This window comes from Lynx canadensis, chromosome A1, assembly GCF_007474595.2.
Source record: "Lynx canadensis isolate LIC74 chromosome A1, mLynCan4.pri.v2, whole genome shotgun sequence".
Classification (NCBI taxonomy): domain Eukaryota; kingdom Metazoa; phylum Chordata; class Mammalia; order Carnivora; family Felidae; genus Lynx; species Lynx canadensis.
In genome coordinates, this window is record NC_044303.2 from 140,221,982 (window position 1) to 140,238,732 (window position 16,751).

At 37.9% G+C, this 16,751-nt stretch overlaps 2 protein-coding genes across 5 annotated transcripts in view; one reads left to right on the plus strand and one right to left on the minus strand.

The window, feature by feature from the left end:
* ANKDD1B (ankyrin repeat and death domain containing 1B) overlaps nucleotides 1-3,103 on the plus strand; it is a 65,126-nt gene extending 62,023 nt beyond the window's left edge. The window contains exons 14-15 of the mRNA XM_030323256.2: nucleotides 1,703-1,834; nucleotides 2,899-3,103. Coding sequence (XP_030179116.1) covers nucleotides 1,703-1,834; nucleotides 2,899-2,960 — 194 coding nt within the window. The 3' untranslated portion in view covers nucleotides 2,961-3,103. The remainder of the gene's footprint in view (nucleotides 1-1,702; nucleotides 1,835-2,898) is intronic.
* Nucleotides 3,104-5,850: 2,747 nt separating this feature from the next.
* POC5 (POC5 centriolar protein) overlaps nucleotides 5,851-16,751 on the minus strand; it is a 42,139-nt gene continuing 31,238 nt past the window's right edge. For all 4 annotated transcript variants that reach the window (XM_030323291.2, XM_030323300.1, XM_030323317.1 and 1 more), the window contains 3 exons: nucleotides 16,165-16,439; nucleotides 9,404-9,580; nucleotides 5,851-6,416 (listed from right to left, as the gene is read on the minus strand). In XM_030323291.2, coding sequence (XP_030179151.1) covers nucleotides 6,273-6,416; nucleotides 9,404-9,580; nucleotides 16,165-16,439 — 596 coding nt within the window. In that variant the 3' untranslated portion in view covers nucleotides 5,851-6,272. The remainder of the gene's footprint in view (nucleotides 6,417-9,403; nucleotides 9,581-16,164; nucleotides 16,440-16,751) is intronic.

The window sequence follows — 16,751 nt, forward strand, 5'->3', positions numbered from 1 at the left end:
TCTCCTTGAGTAGAAGATTCCAAGCCATGGAATCAATTCAGCCAGACTCCAGCTGTCAGAATTAGTGAGGTCAGGTCAGTTGGAGTTATTAGCTTTGCTTTTTTTATGATTTGACCAAAACCTGGGAAACAGAAAGTTTGTTTGGCATTAATCAGCTAAGTAGCTTTAAAAACAAGAAAGCAGATACTTTTCTTGACAAAACATTCTATTCAGAGCACTTTCTGTACATGGATATTATGAGATGTGAACAAGTCCCATGCTCAGGAGTCGATCTGCATTACTGATTGCTGGGATCGTAGATGGCAAAACCACAGCCCCTGAATACATGCTTCTTACACCACCTATAAGTAAATTATGGTACTTTATATTACTAATTCTAAGGCTACATTGTCATGTAAAAAATGGAAGATAATGCATTGAAAATGTTGAATATTGACTATGGTTTCTGAAAAGGTTCCTTTTTTACTATTAAGATTTCTCCTTTGTCACTAATTAGGCATATAGCATTCTGTGAAGTTGTTAGGAAAACTTAGTTGCCTTCTCGAAATCTCTTTTTGACCTAAAGAAATGATTTGAAAATACAGTATATCTTCAGAGTACCTGCCAGCAGGATAAAGGGGAGGGGACTTAACGTGTTTTAGTGGAACAGTACGGAGTGCCTAGAATGTGTTCAGTTCGACCAGGCGAGGGCTGCATCAGCTCTTAACGTAAGCCAGGGTGCATGTTTGGTGGGATTTATAATCTAGTTGGCGTGACAACAGCAACATACACAATCCAAATACAATCCAGGGTAATGCTACTGCCACTAAGGAGTTTGTGGGCTTTTAGGCAAAGGAGCAACATGTTGACAGTGGTATTTAAGAATTAGTTTGGCAAATGCAAGATGAAGAAACGAACAGGATTCGCCCAGGAGTACATTGTTCATGCGTACAGTTGGCCCTCCCTGCTTCTCTGACATTTTTCTGGCATGCTTCCTCCCCAGAGCTCAGGCCCTCCTCTTGTGGCATCTGCTTGCTCCCACACACACTCTGCTAGAACCAGGAGCCTGCCTGTCCTGTGTTTGTAACCATGACCTCCTTGGAGACACGGGTCTCATCTCTTTCCCTAACATCTCTCGGGGGTTAGGTATCCAGTGCGTATTTGCCCAGTGAGTAATCCCGGCCCAGGGCACACACACTTCCATCAGACACTGGAGTAGCATGATGGCGCACGCCTGCTGCTTCGAGTATGGTTAATAGACAGCAACGGCAGCAGCTGGGAGCTTATTAGAAGTGCAGATTCTAACCCCAGACCGACTGAATGAGACTCTCTGTTGTAACAGGATCCCCAGGTGAAATATGCACTTTGAGTCGGAGAAATGGGGGTGCATAGCAGCTCTCTGAATGTGGGAGAGCTCCACATCTCAGGAAGGTTGTCCCTTACCGTTGGGCAGGGACTCAGCTGTTGAATTTCGTATCTGCTCCTTTGGTCTGTGTCAAGCACATTAGGTGCACGACAAGTGCTAGAGTGAATCCACACTCTGGTCACCCTACAGGAATTCCAGCGAGGGGAACTGGAAGGGCTTTCATCCACTGGGCTGCTTCTCTAGCAGCCATCAGAAGAATGAGTTGCAACCACAGAAAATTCAGTTAGAATGGAGATCACAACAAAAAGAGACCTCGGCACGTGGTGTTTCGCCTCTGACTCTATGTGCTTGGCACAGGAAAGGGAAGTTTCCGTGAACACGGCCACAGGGCTTTGCTCATCTGGCTGCACGGGACCCTGATGACACAGGCCACTCCAGTCAAGCATCTGTATGAAGAGCTGGTACGTGCAGGTTTCCCAGAACTAGCTGGTGAGTTTTCGAGATAGAAGCTCCTTCTCCCTTAAAATGGTGGGGGACAGTCCCCCAAAACAATACTGTCCATAAACAGCAGCAGTCTCAGTTTGGGGAGAGCTGTGGCTCAAAAATATGCAGCTCCTCTGGTGATTGATTCAGTCAGCACTGACTGATACTGGTTTAGCCTGGCGGTTCTCAGCATACCCCCTACTGGGCATTTGAAGAAGTGGAGGAGTATTTCTGTTGATGTACAACAGGGTATGGAGGTGTGTGGGGTGCGGGGAGCTGGGAGAAGGCAGGAATGCTAAACCATCTTAGGAGATTCTAGTATCATTTCCATAACTAAGCACTGTCTTGCTCAAAATGCCATCTTGCCCCTGTTGGGGAAATTTACAAGTTGGTGTATTCAAAAGTGTTATTTCTAGGTTAAAAGAAAAGAGCAGACAGCCTTTTACCTTGGCAACTGAGGTTATTGCTAAAAATCACTTGCCCAAAGACTATATTGTCAGGGAAGATGGTTTCAAAATTTACCAATAATGAGGTGGTGTTAAACTCTCATGTAATAACCATTCAAGCAAAAGGTAGGCACATCTGCCATTACTTTCACCAATGCAGTATTACCTGAAGCTGAGAGCATGAGTGCGTGAATCACACCACTCAGCTAATGTTAAGTTTCAAGCAGTGGTAGGTAAAGGAATCATGCGTGGATGATGTCTCCTCCCGTGACATTATCCTCACAGCACTGGGATTGTTCACTCAACTTTAAATTTATTTGTTTCTAGAAAAGAGTAGCCATAAGAATTTTCGGGGGAGACTAAGAGGCAGTCCACTGAAGCAGTGCAGGGCATGTGCTCAGGAGCAAGACCCTGTGGGCCTGTATCTGAACTCCAGTGTGAACAGGTTGTGTGATCTTGAACATGTTCTATAGCCTCACTGTGCCGGTGTGTTCTCCTTTACTAACTAGAAAAGTTCTAATGTCAAAGGGTTGTTGTGGGATTAAGTGAGTCATAGTGCCTGGCACATAGCAAGTGCTTAATAAATGTTAGCTATTAATAATGAATGTTATCCTTTTTTTACAGAAAAGATTCGTCAATTCAAAAATGAAACTGATGGGAGGTCCAAGAAATGTGCAGTTTCATAAATGCCTAAAGAAATTGTATTTAATTGGTTTTCCACTCAGCATTGCCTTTACATTCAGTTCTTTAATGCCATAAAATTCTAGCAGTATTGACTGTCCTTTCAACTATGAAGATGGTGGTGACAGATGAAAAAATGGTATTAGTACTTTCCACCTACTGAAATGAAAGGTCAAAATTTTTTTTGGTTTTTGCTTAAAGAAAATTGTATATGATTTTTGCATTTCTGACATATGATGCAACATATGTGATAGCATAATCTAGGTTTTTGTTCATCATGTTTTTTAAAAAAAAAAATGGTAGGAACAGCATTCTGGTATAGGGATTTAGAATAGACAGACATGGTTTTAATCCTGGTTTTACTACTTATTAACTGTGAACCTTTGGGCATACTAAATATCCAAGATCTCAGATCTTCAGTTTCCTTCTCCATAAAATGGGGGAATGTCTCTCTCTGCCACAGTATTGAAGATGAAGGTTGAATGCCTGTGAAATCCCTAGTCTCATGCCCACAGTATTGAAATCATCCCCTGTGAGTTATTTCTCTTCAGTGAGAGAAACTAGCTTTGAAAATTTATAGTTACTTTTGGCTTTAAATAACACATATGTGTAATAATAGTGCTTAGAAAAGACCGGAAGTATGTATACCAATGTATTTTTTTAAATCTCTTGGTGGTGTAATTACAGGTGGTTTTTATTTTCTTTGTACTTTTTGGTACTTTCCAATTTTTTTTTTGACAATAAGCATGCATTATTTTTATAATCTGGGAGAAATAAATATAAAATCAAGTATCAACTCATATCAGTTTACATGCACCTATTCATCATAATTTAAGGCTCTCCATTCTCAAACTCTGACTCTAATTCCATAAGGCACCAGAGATAAAATCATGAGTAATATCAGTCCAATTATCCTGAATTGATAGTTTTACATTTTGGTCTCATCCTGATTGTAAATGGCCCACTTACTTCTATAAATGTTTAAAACAGGGAACATGTTCACAGGAGTCCAAAAAGTTTTTTAAAAAGGGATTCAGTGGAAAGTCTTGTCCCCATCTGTTCTTCAACATGGCTGGTTTCCAGTGACCATGCTACTTACTCCTCCTTCCAAAATCTGGGTAACCTCTTTATGCAGAAGTAAACAAAGAGAATACATACTCTTATTCTATAAGTGTCTTAACTGTTAAATTTAAGTTAATTAACTTAGAGTAACACTATTTGGTTCTGCTTTGGACAATATACACTTTCTAGAGCTTAAACACTTTTTAAAAAGATGCTTATGATATTCTCAGTTACAATATTCATAACATTCACTTTAGTTAGTCCACATGGTTATGGCTTGGATACTAAAAAACCATTCCTAGTTGTCATCTAGGTTCCTCAGAAAGCAGACCCTGAAACCAAAGTTTATGAGTCGCTGCTTTTTTTAGGAGTGGAAATCCAAGGAAGCAACAATGAGGGAAAAGAGGAGTGAGATGGGAAAGGAAGGAGAGCCCAGACCAGGGTGAAATACCAAACTGGCCACCACCTGGTATCAAGCATAACTGCTTATCTGACTTTGAGGGCACTCTCTTCTGAGAGATGGGCTGGACTAGTACCCCTCACAACAGTTTGTACGGGGGAGAAAGAAAGAACTGATCTGTTAACACAATGGGGTGTTAATTCTGGGCCACATAGGAGTAGCCTTCAAGTGGAGCCTGTGGTCACTTGTGATCCTCTCAGAGTGCCTGGGGAAGCCCAGAGAAAAGCATGGCCATGGTACAGGTAGCAAAAGATGAGGTGCTATTGGTTTGTGTTTGTTGAAACCCACGAGGAGCTGTTTGCCACAGTGCTAGCCGGGCCAGAACTCAGGACACTGTTCCATAAGAACAATCTAACACTCTAAGACACAGTACTCAAATTCTTTAATTCTGTAGTTCAGAAAAGCCTGGGTGTGCCCTTTAGAAAATGGGATATTGCCCTATCTCACATTTGTTCTCATGTCCTATTACAATGTGAAGCAATAAGAAAAACTATTTCCTGTAATAACATTAGAGCATAGAGCTAGATCATGTTCAGAGTGAAAGAGGCTTCTAATTAAGTCCATCCACTTCTGTTAAAGATACGAAAATTGAGGCTCTGGACCAATTCTTTAGAATTTATACTTGTTTTTGTGTAACCCAAAGTACTTTGTGAAAGAGGTGGGATAGGTAGATCTCACTGTTTCACAGATGGGATCCTAAGATTCATGAAATTAAATATCCAGCCCAAGATCACCCAGTCAGCCAGCAATAACACCAATGGAACCTGGTCTTGTTTTGCTTGATCATTTTCACCCAGATTCTTCGCACTGGCAGCTAGTGAAAAGTCTTTCCCCTGGCCTAGAAGGTTTGCTGAGTTGCCCAGTGCTATTACCCTCACAGGGTGATGTTTGGATGTTCAGAGAGAAAAAAGGTTCAATACTGCAGAGTTTCAAAAAACAAGAAAGACCATCAGAAATAGGACCATTCTAATAGGAAATTTCTTTGATGACTCTGTTTCTGTACTAGTAAAAAAAAAAAATCTTTCCTTTTATCATTAAAAATTATTGATAGGTCTCATCATTTCCCATTTTTAATTGTCAGAGTCTTAAGAAAATGAAGACTAATACATTAAAATCACAAAAAAACTTTGTGATAAAGTATCATTACTAATCTTGGTCTTTAGCTCTTTAATTTTAAAATAAAAATACCTTAGTTTCTATTACTTTTAAAAATAAAATTATTTTTATGTTTACTTTTGAGAGAGAGACAAAATGTGAGTGGGGGAGGGCAGAGAGAGAGGGAGACACAGAATCTGAAGCAGGCTCCAGGCTCCAAGCTGTCAGCACAGGCCCGTGAACATGGAGCTTGAACTCATGAACTCCAAGATCACAACCTAACCCAAGTCAGACACTTAACCGACTGAGCCACCCATATGCTCCTTAACAATTTTTTAGTAAAGTTCTCAAAGTTTACTTGGTAACACTAGAAATGATTTAGTCTTTGGTAAATAACATTAAGAAAACAAGATTTATATACTTTTATGATGTAATCAGTGACAGGCTGAACCTATTAAAAAATCAAGTCATTTTTAAGTTAAAAAATTTTTACTTAATTGTTTAAATTAAAAAAATAACATTAAAATAATCCTACATATAGTTACAAAGGATGGTGTGGCTTTGGAAAAGCCTCTTGGAATTCTGAAAAGATGAACAGGATGTATCCATGATGTTCTAAGATGAAATTTTAAACACTAGAGACTTCTAATCCTTGGTATAACCAGATGAATTAAAAGGTCTCAATATGTGCATATTCATTTTAGTCAACCACTTTTATGGAATGAATGCTTGTGAGAGACTGGGTGTGAGTTGACCTGGTTCCGAGGGATCTAGAAGCTGAGGTACTACTTTCAGGATGAATCGTCCGGGGATATTTTGCCGCAGCAGCTTGAGGAATGGTTTGCTGAAAAGGTAAAAACCTGCTTTAACAATCCCACAAAATGACACACATTAAATACCATTTCATTATATATAATTTAACCAAACATTTGTTAAGCACCCGGTAGATACATGCAATAAGCTGGTGAAGCAGCCATTAAAACAAACAATTAAGGACCAAACAGTGGTCCTTAATCCATAAGTTACACTGATGTGCTCAATACCCTCTGATCAGCTTGTATTCCATAGGATCACAAAGGAGCCATGGGAATCATTCCTCAAAGAGGACTCAAGTGGAATCTTACAATGTGTACAGAGGCCAACTGTAGAAAGGGACTTTATGGTGTTTGGAAGAAGAGGCAGCCCCAAGCCCTCCTTTTATTCCAAGCAGTGTTCTCCTTCCTGTACCTGTTAACATGTGGAGTTCAATCAGGGAACATGGGGAAAGCTCTGAGGAATCCTGTCTGGTCCTTGTTTCAAATCACAGTAAAGCAGATCTCTCCTATTTCAACCCGGTTCACCTGGGAGCTGACTAAACCTTTATGATCACACAAGAGGAGCTCTTTCCAGAGGCCTGGTGCTCCTTAATGTGGATTACAACTTTCTGTACAAAGAAATAACTAGATGCTGAGGACACACATTGAGAGGATACCCACACTATCTCAGAACTCAAGGAAACATCTTGGACCTAAGCACTGACGTAACAGAGTCAGTGCACAACTGACTTCATCTAGGCATAGAATATGTACAGGTACATAATATGTATGTAAGTACACATTACGTGTATACAGATGTGTAAAATGTACACGGATTTTCTATATTATACTGGATACAGCTTCTCAGTAGACTTGTTATCCAGTTCTTGGTCCACATCACTGAACAGTACATGGAGATTCCTAGTAGGGTCTTCTACTGAGAAAAGTCATCTTAAAATCCTCGAAGTAAAATTATATACATTTGATCAAAACATTCATTATGTATTTTAAAAACCCTATGATGCAGCTTTTACTTAAAAAGAAAATGAGTGAAAACTCTTAAAGGTCTTCATGACGGATTCTAAGAGCTCCTCTAGAGAAATTTCCCATCTTAAAGGTATTTTATATAAATGTTTCTTTGTACTTAAGTGGATAGTCATTACAGATGGGGGAGATTCTTCCAACTAGTATGAAAATTTAGTTGCTAATAACCACCTAATCTGACCCTGTTAAAAGAACGATTTTTCCTTGGGGAGGATGGGAAAAAGGGAATGTAGAAACAGATTCACCTTACCACTGGTTTCATGATCTATAAAAATGGCAGAGAATGAAGTAGCACTAGGAACAAGCAATTATCCAGCAGGTGGGGCTAAAGTGTCAGAAATCTGACTAGTTGTTTATTAGTAATAACTGTTTCTAGTAGTTACAGGTCTTGATTGGGGGATAAAAGGAAAAATAGCCACAGGTCTATTACATAATCCTACTTAGGTAATAATGGAAGCAGTTTATGGCTGTTTCCTTTATGAGCAATTACTGGAGAAGTACTATACATAGTGAATCAGCAAAGGGCAGCTGGGGAGGTAAATCTCAGAAACAGGGGTTTTAAGACTATTTCCTTGTTTTGTTTTGGTTTTTTTTTCCTGTAGAATATGAATTCCTGTCAGTACAAAAACAAAAGGCTGCCTAAATTAAAAGTAAGCATATATGTGATTTCTTTACACATTCTTTACCATGCAAATGGACAGTCCCTCTCCCTCTCTATGCACATATGTGCTGAGAAAAACAGAAATGAGTTTTCTCTTTTCGTTTCTGATAACTGATCCTCATATATCCAAAACTATATTGGGAGGTCGCCTAAGGACTTTCAGAGTCTTTGCAGCCTGTGAAGGCTAAGACCCCTATCCACCCTCCATATCCTTATTTGGACTTAATGCCTCCGCCTCAGTCTTCCACTTCATTACCGGCATTCTCTACCCGAGGCTAAATTTAATGAATCAAGCTTCCCTTGATTTAATCATCTGGCAGCCATCTACTGCCCAGAAAATAAAGGATGTAACATCATTCCGTATATATTTTTGCTAAAACTTTGATACATTAAGTAGACAGTGTTGTCTAACACTGAAAATTTATGTTAGGTGACTTTCTCTTTTAAAATCAATTGTTCCTATTTAAGGATGTGAACTTTTAACTTTCAAAATTTAAATTTTTTGAGACAATTGTCGATTTATATGTATCCCATGTACCTTTCTCTAGTAATTTTTATTAAGTTAAATTCGCTTTAGGTTTTACAGTTTATAAAGTGCCTTTATATATCTCATTCAATTTTCACATTGTCTCAGTTAATCCTGAAACCAGAAAATAACTTTAGGAGCTAAGTACCCTTAACACTCCCATTTTACACAAGAGGAAGTGGAGGCTCAAATATTTTACTTGATTTGTGTATGATCACAAAGGCAGTAGGTAGCAAAAGTGAGGCACTAATTCAGGCTTTTTGTTTATTTTTGTTTAAATTCTAGGCATTTTCCTTTATATTACATGAATCTAGTGCAATCTGAATTTCCACACTACAAATATGCTGACAGTTGTACTGAAAAAGGGAAGAAGACTTAAAAAAAAAAAAAAAAGGAACAAAAATTAAAGACTATAAAAATGGAAGTGTTTCTTATAATCAAATACCTGCTACATGAACAGGAGGTAATGAGTAAGTAAATAGTTTTTGTCTCTTGTTTTAAATTAATGAGAAATCATTTATATATTTCTTTTGGCCACCAACACAGTGGATTATTTTTTGTATTGATAATTTTTACACTGTTGAGAAGAAACAATGTTTCTGAAATTAATTTCCTAAAAGAGGAAAGGCAGATTTAGGCCAGGTTTGATGATTCTAAGTACATAAAGACTGTAATAATAAAAGGTAGAACAAGTAACAGTCATCATGAATTCTGATCTTCTCAACACGTAATTTAAGTGTTTATTAGTCTATAAACTCTCAGGAAAAAAGATTTTTTGATTAAGATCATCAAATATGTGTACTCACCACTGTGACTGGATGATGCTTTTCCACAACAACTGAGCTCATGGGAGGAGAAACTCCCATTATAGCTAAGCTGCTACTAATTCGGTTTTTTGAGGCAAAATCACATCTCCCTGTGATCCGGGCTGTAATTGTTTTTCCAGCTTTCTGTTGTGCAGATGTCACAATTCTGGGCACATACTAAAAAAACAAAGAAACATCCAGGTGGTACAAAATCATGGCAAAATATATAGTACTTTTTGCTTGTATAACTGATGAAGAAAATACAAAGGCACTTAAAAAATAACTGTATATTTAACCAACTTTAACATGGAAAAAATAAAACAATGAGACAAAAGGCAAGATACAGAACCATGCACCCCAAAACATCTCTTTATGACTCTGGTGTACCAACCATTTTATAAACTTCTGTAAACTTTAAAAAAACTCTTTATTCTGAAACAATTATAGACTCATAGGAAGTTGCAGAGATAGAAATAGAGAGGTCCTGTGTATTCCTCACCATTTCCTCAATGATTACATCTTACGTAAATATAGTATAATTATGATGTCAAAGCCAGGAAGGTAACATGGGGATAATGCCTTGGTAGAGATCCGTGTCATTTTATTATATGTCTCCATTTCTGTAACTATCACTGCAGTCAAGACACAAAACCATTCTAGCACCACAGCAGTCTCCCTCCTGTGACACTTTTAGAGTCCTATCCATTTCCCTTCCTCAACTGCCCTAACCCTTGTCAACCATTATTCTGTTTTATGAACGCTTTTGATCCTTATGCATAATTAATATTACACATACGCTTTTCATTACACATATGCTTTTGTGTTCTTCCTTTTTTCTGCAGAAAATGGGATGATCATATCAAAAGGTAATGTCAGCTTTTACAGCTTTTGTTACTTACTGCTGACGATACTCCAGAAAGATTATATTTGTAACACGAATAACATATACATGTACTCACTGTTTTTCATTATCAATTAATTATATTAGCTGCTCCTTTAAGTCTGAGGTGAAACCTAGTATTTGATTCAATTTGTGGCTCCTTATTAATGTTTCATATTTGCAATTCATTTTGTCAGCTACCCAAATTCTTTAATTACTTGCCAGGAATGGGTATTTCTCTCAAAAATGTTTAATCCTGATGAATATTAAGCTCATCTAATAATTACAGATACTTATCTAATAGTGTAAATATTTTACCCACTTAATGTTATCTCACTTAGCTTTTTCTTTAAAAAAAATTTTTTTTAATGTTTATTTTTGAGACACACACACACACACAGTGTGAGCAGAGGAGGGGCAGAGAGAGACAGGGAGACACAGAATCCCAAGCAGGCTCCAGGCTCTGAACTGTCAGCACATAGCCTGATGCAGGGCTCATACCCACAAACCGTGAGATCATGACCTGAACCAAAGTCGGATGCTTAACCGACTGAGCCACCCAGGCATCCCTCAGTTTTATTTTTCAGTGCACATAAATTTAAAAAATTATAGCTAATTTTGTTGTTAATTTCTTCCATAAGGTAATCAATAAACCTTCTTTAGGCAGCTGAGGTCATTATACTCTTCTAACATTTACTTATTTTGGTTTAACTTATTAAAACATTTGAAATTTCAGTGTGAATTATTAATCTAATTTTCCCTCTAACCATTTTTCCCCAAACCATATTATTAAATAGTGATCTTTCCTCACTGTTACAGTCCATCTGAGGTATCTTTCATTGAGTTCTTCATATTATCTGCATCTAGCTGCAGATGGTCACGGCTGTATATTGAAACAGATGATAGTGGGTTCCATGAGAAATGTCTCTGGGAAAATTAAAATGGTAGAATATTGATGTGTCGGGAGAACTCTACGAAAATAGCATTCAGTGAGGTTTGGAGAGTCTTTGGAGAGTTTGGAAAGACTTAATTACAGTTGCACAGAAAACCAAGCAAAGGCAAAAACAAAGGAATCCATTCCAGGAACAAAAAATTGTACCAGAAAGGAAATGTAGGCATAGTATACATTCGTAGCTTAGCTATATTTAAATAGTCATCATAAATATTAACTTACTGCAAAGTTTGGAATATCTACATTTAAATACAGAAAAAGGACAGGGTTAGGATGGTATTTAAAAAGGCCAATTCTTTCATCCATAATAATCAGTCAACAGATAATACTGGAAAATTGATGCATGTGGAAATAAAGATATGAGCATACTACTTAGGAAATTAAAAGGTAAGTAGGAGAAAGAGCTAATAGAATTTAGGGAGAGGTATTTAGAGGACTGTTTCTCACTATAATACTTGTAGAAACTATTTGGCTAGTTAATCTAAACTTTTACGGGTCTTATGAATTTAAGAAACTAAAACTCAGATACTAAAATATTTATAGGCATGTTTTTGTGGACTAAATTCATGCTTCTGACCTTAAGGAAACCTCATCCTATTTTTTTTTTTTTTTTTTTTTAATTTTTTTTTTTTTTTCAACGTTTATTTATTTTTGGGACAGAGAGAGACAGAGCATGAACGGGGGAGGGGCAGAGAGAGAGGGAGACACAGAATGGGAAACAGGCTCCAGGCTCTGAGCCATCAGCCCAGAGCCTGACGCGGGGCTCGAACTCACAGACCGTGAGATCGTGACCTGGCTGAAGTCGGACGCTTAACCGACTGCGCCACCCAGGCGCCCCCTCATCCTATTTCTTATTAAAATAAGGTATAAAATATATTCTATAAAGTGCTGTATCTTAATATTAAAAACTATTTTAAAATGTAAAATATAAATTTAATTGCTGGTAAGAACATACTTTATGAAAAATTGCAACCTGAAGTACAATTGAGCTGGTAACCTTATTTGTGCCTAGTCACATTTGAAGGGTGTAAGCACTCCCATCCATAACAGCTGTTCCCACTCGGAGGGGGAAGGAATGTAAAAGAAACTGGACACGTTTTGACTGGGAGACGTTTGGAATGAGAAAACTACGGTAGTTGGAAGAATGCCCACAGCTGATAACCTTCACCCAACCAGTTGAGAACTGCTTTAAAATATCTTCAGTAAGATGAAAACATATACTCCAGTAAGGAAATAAAGACTTTAAAAAGAAACCTCTATGCATTTACTTAAATTAATAATTGTCTTAACTGACTTGCATGTTTACCAAGTCAGCTTTTGGTTTTATTTTTTAGCTCTTTGTTTTCAAATGGTTTGTTCTGTAATCAGATTGCCTTACAAGTTTTGATAGATTCTTGCTTTACTTTACAAAAACTGAAATTGGAAATTACATAAAAAATAATCCACTGAATGTAGCTTATATAAAAGAGATGGCTTAATTACAATCTAGGAACCCATAGTCAGTTTGGTCCCATGTTAAAAATTAGCAAATTAATACACACATGTTTTAGCATAAAATAACACCTAAGATATGTATATATAACTTCTCAAAATTTCCTGCTTTAAATGACTTTTCTTATTAAAATAATTTTTTTAATGTTTATTTATTTTGAGAGCCAGAGTGTGTGCACGAGTAGGGGAGGGGCAGAGAGAGAGGGAGAGAAAGAATCCCAGGAAGGCCCCACACACTGTCAGCACAGAGCCCAACATGGGGCTTGAACCCACAAACCGTGAGATCATGATCTGAGCTAAAACCAAGAGTCATATGCTTATCTGACTGAGCCACCCAGGCGCCCCAACTGACTTTAAAATATATATATATTTATTTATTTGGGGGACAGCGCAAGCTGGGGAGGGGCACAGAGGATCCAAAGCGGGCTCTGCACTGACAGTCTGACAGCAGTGAGCACATTGTGGGGCCTGAATTCACAAACCACTAAATCATGATGACCTGAAGCCAAAGTCGGACGCTCAACTGACTGAGCCACCCAGGTGTCTCCCCCCCACCCACCACACACACCTTTTTTTAACTGACTTTTTGACTCCATGACCAAACTTACTGGTCCCAGTCAGGATGGATCTCATTAAATCTATCTAAGAGCTTAGCTGACTTAAAAAATGCTATAAAAATGGAAATGCTAGCATTTTATGCCCTATCAATAAAAGCAACAAAATCAAAAGGATTAAGAAAGAAAAGGGAAATGACCTATTTTTAAAACTTAATATTTGTATCTTAATATTTGACATGGAGACAATGGTTGGTTAAGAAACAAGGCTCTGTGGCCAAATAGTCTGAATTCTGTCACTGATTGTGTCCACAGGCAACTCACTCACTCTCCAAACCTCAGTTTCCTCATTTATAGAATGAGGAGGGCAGTGCCAAGTGCCTAATGATATCCTTTCACTTTCCATTCAGATGAAGAGGAAAGTTAAAAGAGAACATTTACTAAAGAGTTTAAAAATCCAACTAAAACCCCTCAACTATTCCAACGGTGAGTCAGAAAAAGAAAAAAGGGTCACCTATTGTTCAAACTCGTGAACTGCAATATACGTGCTCATATAACTGCCTAATTGTTATTTCTTGAAAAGTGCTTACCACCAGGAAATTCTGGTATTTTATTTAACATACTGAGGATGTCTGCAGAAAGGAAAGAATTTTACAGATGAAGGTGTTATTTTAGTAGGATGATAATCTTTCTTTTTCCAGTTGTCTGTTTCCCAGTTCTCTGCAGTTTGTTCTCTGTTATACACCTCCTTTTAGCTACTGGAAATACCAAGAAGATTGGGAAAAAGTTTTGAATGTTCATAGGAAGCCTCTGTGATTAAAATGAAAAGAAAGATAACCAGGCCTGGATCATAGGTCTCTCCTTTCCCAGTCCCAACAATGATGGGTTCGCATTAGATAAGTTACCCAACTAATATACTTGTTCCTAGTTTTGTTTATTATGGTTCTTTTCAAAAACAAGAGGACACATTTGAGGGGAATCTGAATCTGAGTATTATAATTACATAAGCAAGGAAGAAAACTAGCAGTATACTTACAGACTGATTTGCTTCTGATTTTCCTCTCCTCCAACCCTAAAGGCTATATTTATGTGAACAAAATTGAATGTGTATCTGTTTATCAAGGAGGATGTAGTTGCAAGGGCTGTCTACACTATATTGTGTTTTCAGGTTGCAAAGACTTCAAAATTATCTCAGGTGACCACACTGTTTCACAAAGTAACAAAAAAGGTGGTAAGCATACTCATTCATTCAGTTCTTCCCATATATATCCAGGTTTATATATAAATGCAAATGTACAAATGGTGTAGTCATATTTGAAGGGAATTTTGAAAAATCTAGCTCTGTGGGTTATCTGAATATGCAACATGAATGACAAACCAGAAATTTAAATAGACACTCACTGTGTTTACTTAAATGAGATCATCTGTATAGGATCACACTTCAAAATGTGTAATCATGAAAAATAAACACAGCTGAACATAAGTCAGAGTTGAATTTTAGTGTCTTATTTCTCAGTCAAAACTCCCTCACACATTCAAAATTTTCTTAACAGCTATATTTTTTTCACCTCTTTGAATCAAGAGCAGACATAATAGCAGATCTCAACATATTTTTCCCCACAGTCAGTAGCTTCCACAAGGCAGAAATTCAAGTCAGCTGGAATATTCAAGATGACCAATTGTCTGGCTGACTGAATGCCTCCCTTAGCTACAGAGTGCTGTCCAGGGTAATGGCACCTTCGGATGGGGAACTATACAACATAAAACCTATTCTGCGATCTTCTGTCCTCTCAGGAAAACGGTAAGAGCCAGGGAGGAGGAGGACACAAGCAAATCAGAATCCTCTCAGGAACTTTATCATACTAGACATGCCTTTGTGCCTAAGCCAAGCCAGAGTAGGGAAGAAGGACATAGTGTTTTTAAAAAGCCCTATAGAAGTAAGTCCAGTTGTATCCCTACTCCCCTCACTATGGAGAATCACTCTTTGAATAACACAGGTTTAATAAGAAGAAGGTGAGGAGTCAGAACCCTGATGTACTTTGTGTTAACTCTTCTATATTAATTAGCTTGATCAATTCCCCTTCAGGCAAGTTCTCACACAAATATTCCATCCCCATTCAGTAGTTCCACACTGTATGTACTTCTCTTAAAAGTAGCTAAGTGACTCTAGGAGAAATTATTCAAGGAGACTTGAATTAAAAATGAGAACCTAATCCAATCAAGATGGAGTAACTACAGAGTAGTGTTAATGATATATGTGCATCGAGGAAAAGGGAAAGGTATAGCTGAATACAAAATATACAAAAGAGCCAGTAATCTTCTAAGTCCTTGAAAAATACCCAGGAGAGTTCCCTTCAAAATAGATTAAAAAGCCTGTCATCTTCTCTTTTTCAAATCTATTTTTCCTGAATAGTTCTTGAAAAAACGTGAAATGACAAAGTTATTTTTAATTATCACTACTATAAGTTTCAGCTATTATTTTCATTATAAATTGTTTAAAAAAACTTTTTTAATGTTTATTTTGAGAGAAAGAGAGAGACAGAATGCGAGCGGAGGAGGGACAGAGAGAGAGGGAGACACAGAATCGGAGGCAGCCTCCAGGCTCTGGGCTGTCAGCACAGAGACCAACGTGGGGTTCAAACTCATGAACCGTGAGATCATGACCTGAGCCGAAGTTGGATGCTCAACTAACTGAGCCACCCAGGGGCCCCTTCATTATAAATTGTTTTAGCCACTTTGCATATTAAATATTTTCTGTGGCTTGGCCTAAATACCATACAGACTCTTCCTCCATGGGAAAACATGTTCTAAGTTAAAAATATCCAATATACAGTCAGGTTTTCAGCTCTTTTCCCACTCGGGCACCTGCATTAAGTGTACTAACCATTTCTTCTGGTCCAGCAGTGGCTGCAGATCCAGCACCCAGAGTTGAGGTAACAGGAAGGTGAGCAGAGGAAGCAGAAGCAGCCCCCACAGAAGTGATGGAAGCAGCAGAGGGAAATGGGGCAGCACAGGCTGCTCCCACGGCGGCTGCTGGTGGGGATGGTGGCGGCACAATCAGTGAGGGCATCGGAGGGGCCAAAGGATCCAAATGAGCAGAATGTTCTTTTCCTTGAACGCCAGGACCATACTCTTCTTTTTTATTTGTGAAGTCTGTCCCTATCAATCACAAATTAATTCCATTAAACTTCTTACAAGTTAAGATGACCTTTATGCCCCCAACAATGAAAATACATAGTAGCTAAAACTTAGTTCTAGAGAAGATGTAGAAATTTGTCATGTATTGCATACAATGTTTAACTAACACAGTTTATCATTATTAACTGGTTCGTGTCAGCATTAACCACTAAAGACTTCAGACCATTTCCTTCAATATGTGAAAGCTAAAGATTTGCTCTTATGTCAAAGATAAAAACATGTACTCTGCTATGATGTCAGCTGAGCAAAGTATATTGCCAAAACAGCCATCAT